Source organism: Tachysurus vachellii, chromosome 20 (genome assembly GCF_030014155.1).
Source record: "Tachysurus vachellii isolate PV-2020 chromosome 20, HZAU_Pvac_v1, whole genome shotgun sequence".
In the NCBI taxonomy this organism is placed as follows: domain Eukaryota; kingdom Metazoa; phylum Chordata; class Actinopteri; order Siluriformes; family Bagridae; genus Tachysurus; species Tachysurus vachellii.
This window is the reverse complement of record NC_083479.1, coordinates 21025978-21030977: the sequence shown is the minus strand read 5'-3', so window position 1 is coordinate 21030977 and position 5000 is coordinate 21025978. Positions and strand designations below refer to the sequence as shown.

General features: G+C 47.7%; 1 protein-coding gene across 6 annotated transcripts in view; it reads left to right on the top strand.

Moving 5' to 3' along the window:
• Nucleotides 1-5000, top strand: part of strbp (spermatid perinuclear RNA binding protein) — an 84126-nt gene that overhangs the window by 48290 nt on the left and 30836 nt on the right. For all 6 annotated transcript variants that reach the window (XM_060895541.1, XM_060895545.1, XM_060895542.1 and 3 more), the window contains 2 exons: nucleotides 2005-2240; nucleotides 4004-4196. In XM_060895541.1, the coding sequence (XP_060751524.1) occupies nucleotides 2005-2240; nucleotides 4004-4196 (429 nt within the window). The remainder of the gene's footprint in view (nucleotides 1-2004; nucleotides 2241-4003; nucleotides 4197-5000) is intronic.

The window sequence follows — 5000 nt, the reverse complement described above, 5'->3', positions numbered from 1 at the left end:
GTGAGTTTTACATCCATGCCCCGGCTCCTATTAGAGACGCCTCATAAACTTTACTCTGGCTGTTAAATACAGCAGCATGGAGAACACAGGCACACACACACACACACACACACACACACACACACACACTTTTTTTTCCCCCTCACACTTTGACGTTAATGATTTTATTAGACTTAATGACTCAGTCACTTCACTGTAATCCAAAATGACAAACCAAAAACAAGATTTTTTTTAAAGAACATTATTTATTTAAAATCATAGTATATACTGCCTTCAATCAATACTTTTGTAGAACCTCCTTGGCAAGATGAATTACAGCATAGAGTTTCTACAAGCTTAACATATCTGGATTTAGAGCCCTTCTCTCGTTCTGGCAGATCTTCTGGTTCAGGCAGGTCAGATGCAGAGTGTCTGTGAGTGTCCTGAGATCTCAGCTCCGTCCACAGATGTTTTAATGGGGTTTACAGTATGTCTGGGATATGAATGACAACTCAAAAGCATTCAGAGGATCATACTGAAACATTCCATCATCCCACCTTGTCATGCTGAAGGTTTGTGTCACAGGTCGTGTAAATTTAGATTCTATTCAAGGTCCTGTTTGTTGCTCAGAAGCAACTCTACTGCACCGTTCTGCCACCAGCATGTTTGACCATCAGGATGATGATGACCGCCGTTTGATGAGCAGGTCATCGTTTTTACAGACATGGACTTAAAGTGCCTTATACCTTCTACTGATGAGCGGCTTAACGGGATGATGAAATGCTGGTTCTTCTAGCAGGTTCTTCCATATCTCTGGAGGATTTCTACGGTTTATTTGTGTCCGTTGGGTTCCTGGCCACTGCCCTGTAACAATAGTCTTCCTCAGTAGCATATGACGGATCAAAACTACTACTTCCTTTATACAGTAATGGACTGTGATTCTCTGGGCTTTCAAACGGCTTTATACCCTCACCTAGATCCATGCTGAAGGTTCCTGAGGATATACTGTAATGGCTTAGTTTTTGGTCTGACTCACTGACCATCTATAGAAAGGTGTGTGTGTGCCTTTATAAATCATGTCTTCTATACACACTTTGTATTGAAGGAGAAACAAACGCTACTAATCAGCAACTTCTCTCCTGAAGATGATATTTGTCACGATTCACACACACGGATCATTCAGACTGAATGTCAGCTTGTTGTAGTGAAGCAGTTATACAGAGAGACGAGACTTAACAACGTTATGTCTCTGTACATGTCTTGGGATCCAAGGAAGAAAGTGTTTTTGCTGTAGTGTGTATCTGATGTCCAGGATGTGATCTGTTATAGCGAGTACGGCTCAGAGAGAGAACAAGCTGTGCTGTTGGAATTGTTATTAATGCTAAACAGAGATAAAGAGAGGCGTCTATCTGAGTGTGAGTTAGAGCTATATTTCTGCACCTCGTACACCTCTCTTCTCATTTCAGTGGCTCAGCAGAACGTGTGTGGATTTCACTTTATTGAGTGAGGGATGCTTAACGATTTTTTTATCCAGTGCATAAAATTCATCTGACAAAAGGAAACGCCACTATTATCCTGCACGCTCTTTAAATGTGTTTTAATCTCTCTAAACTGTCAGAGCTGCTGCTGAGAAAATTAATCAACACCTTCTACCAATCACATTCAGCAAGAGTATTCGTACAATAATAGGAGTTTAGTAAACAAGAACAACATGGATTGTGGTGTAAATGAAACATTTACACCACACAGAGTAAACAGGGGGCTGAAGAGAGGAGACGAGCTAATTGTGGTCGAGATACAAGTAGGCAAAGCACAGAGAGATAGTGGAGAGGGAGCAATACGGTTCAGTGTCTTATTAAAAATGAATCACTGCCAATATTGATTTTGTACTGTAAGAATTAGGCTTGGACATACAGTAAGTACTCTCAAGACGCTGCGATCATCATTCTTGTATGATTACTCAGTTTGTTGTAGCTCCTTCCAGAGTAAAAAACAGACTCTCTTTCTCCTGTTCTTCTCTCTCAGAGGTCCATCCGCTCCTTCGGAAACGACGATCGCCACGTCATGGCAAAACACTCCACCATTTACCCGTCCTCGGAGGCACTGGAAGCCATACAGAGCCTCGTCTCTACCGTCGAGTGCGCTCTCAAACATGTCTCCGATTGGATGGACCAGTCGCAGGCCAAGCAACCAAACCAGTCGGGTGGGCAGGAGGAGGAGACGGAGGCCAGCACTGACGAATCAGCAGAGGAAAGCACCAAGTGAGTGACTACACCTACACTCTAAACCACACATATCACTGAGAGAGAGAGACACAGAGACACGAGAGACTGGGAGAGACGCGGAGAGAGTGGGGCGGAGACGCGGAGAGGGGTGGATAGAGTGGGGCAGAGTCACGGAGAGACTGGGAGAGACGTGGAGAGACATGGAGAGAGTGGGGCGGAGACGAGGAGAGGGGTGGAGAGAGTGGGGTGGAGTCACGGAGAGAGTGGGAGAGACGCGGAGAGAGTGGGGCAGAGTCACGGAGAGACTGGGAGAGACTGGGAGAGACGTGGAGAGACTGGGAGAGACGTGGAGAGACATGGAGAGAGTGGGGCGGAGACGAGGAGAGGGGTGGAGAGAGTGGGGCGGGGTCACGGAGAGACCGGGAGAGACGCGGAGAGAGTGGGAGAGACGCGGAGAGAGTGGGGCGGAGACGAGGAGAGGGGTGGAGAGAGTGGGGCAGAGTCACGGAGAGACATGAAGAGACACGGAGAGAGTGGGGCGGAGACGAGGAGAGGGGTGGAGAGAGTGGGGCGGAGTCACGGAGAGACTGGGAGAGACGCGGAGAGAGTGGGGCGAAGACGAGGAGAGGGGTGGAGAGAGTGGGGCAGAGTCACGGAGAGACTGGGAGAGACGTGGAGATACACGGAGAGAGTGGGGCGGAGACGAGGAGAGGGGTGGAGAGAGTGGGGCGGAGTCACGGAGAGACTGGAAAAGAAGCGGAGAGAGTGGGAGAGACGAGGAGAGGGGTGGAGAGAGTGGGGCGGAGTCACGGAGAGAATGGGAGAGACGCGGAGAGAGTGGGGCGGAGACGAGGAGAGGGGTGGAGAGAGTGGGGCGGAGATGAGGAGAGACTGGGAGAGACGTGGAGATACACGGAGAGAGTGGGGCGGAGACGACGAGAGGGGTGGAGAGAGTGGGGCGGAGTCACGGAGAGACTGGAAAAGACGCGGAGAGAGTGGGAGAGACGAGGAGAGGGGTGGAGAGAGTGGGGCGGAGTCACGGAGAGAATGGGAGAGACGCGGAGAGAGTGGGGCGGAGACGAGGAGAGGGGTGGAGAGAGTGGGGCGGAGATGAGGAGAGAGTGGGGGGTTCGGAGAGAAGGGGAGAGAGACTGATACAGAGAGGCTGAGCTAGAGGAAAAAGGGACACAGAGCAATGAGTGAGACTGAGTGAGAGTACAAAAGCCCTACATCAAGATTCTAACACTACAGCAAAACTACTTCACTCAGTGGACACGAGCTCTAACAAAGAACCAACATTCACACACTCACATACATTCTCTTACACACTGCTGTAAGAACTCATGTCTCTCTACAGAGTAGAGTGTGTGTGTGCACACAGTGGAGACAGAGCTGTACTTTACTGATTCATTCACTTTAGTTCTCTCTGTGTTAATAAACATATCAGTTAGAACACTTCTTCTCATTACTGTAATGTTGTACACGTATACGGTCAAAATAAATCCCATGCAGAGATCCAATATTAGTCATTCAGAATTATTATTAGTGGTTAAGGTTCCAGGTCCACCAGGATGCCACTGCTGGGCCCCTGAGCAAGGCCCTTAACCCTCAATTGCTCAGTTGTACAAAAAATACTAGATGAAAATGTAAGTCTCTCTGGAGAAGGGCGTCTGCTAAATGCTGGAAATGTTAATGTAATAATTATTGTTTACTAATGACTGTATTACTGACTGTTTGAATCTCTCTCTCTCTCTCTCTCTCTCTCTCTCTCTCTCTCTCTCTCTCTCTCTCTCTCTCAGTGAGGGCAGTAGTAGCAGCAGCAGTAATGGAGGTGATGGCAGGGTGCTATGTGGGGTGATGCGGATTGGCCTGGTGGCTAAAGGGCTGCTCATTAAAGATGACATGGACCTGGAGCTTGTGCTCATGTGTCGAGAGAAACCCACAAACACACTGCTGCGGACTGTCTGTGATAACCTCCCAGTACAGATGGAGGTACACACACACACACACACACACACACACACGCCTTTGATCTGACTGTTCCTCAGTTTCTTGCTAACAATCACGTCATGGTTTCCTCTCATCTTGTTATATAATAATTAGTCATTACGCAGGACCACAGAAGCAAGTCACAGGGCTGCTGGTGTTTCAATATATAGATTTGAATATATATAGAAAAATTCTGGACAGGCCACAACCTCCAGGAGACGAACTGCAAACGTGACCAAACCACAGTATAACAATATACACAAAATACATTCATTTTTTAATTAATAAACACAATATTTAACCCAATCCAGAATCTGTCTGTCTGTGTCTGTCTGTGTCTGTCTGTGTCTGTCTGTGTCTGTCTGTGTCTGTCTGTGTCTGTCTGTGTCTGCGCGTCTGCGTATGTGCGTCTGCGCGTCTGCGTATGTGCATCTGTGTGTCTCTGTGTGTCTCTGTGTGTCTGTGCGTCTGTCTGTGCGTCTTTCTGTGTGTCTGTGTGTCTGTAAGAGACAGAGCGGGCAGCCACATTGGCACTAACAAGCTCAGTCTATTTATATTCATTGTGTGTAATTAATCTGATCCTGCCAGTCGCAAGCTTCCCTTAATTAGACAACTAACCCAGCAGAGCAGGAGGCCACAGGGTCCTGAACACTTAGTCAATACACACACACACTGTAGTCACTTCAGCATACACACAGACACACTCTCTCTCACTTGCAGACACACACACATGCACACACACGTACACACACACACACACTGTGGTCACTTCAGCATACACACAGACACACTCTTTCACTGCAGATA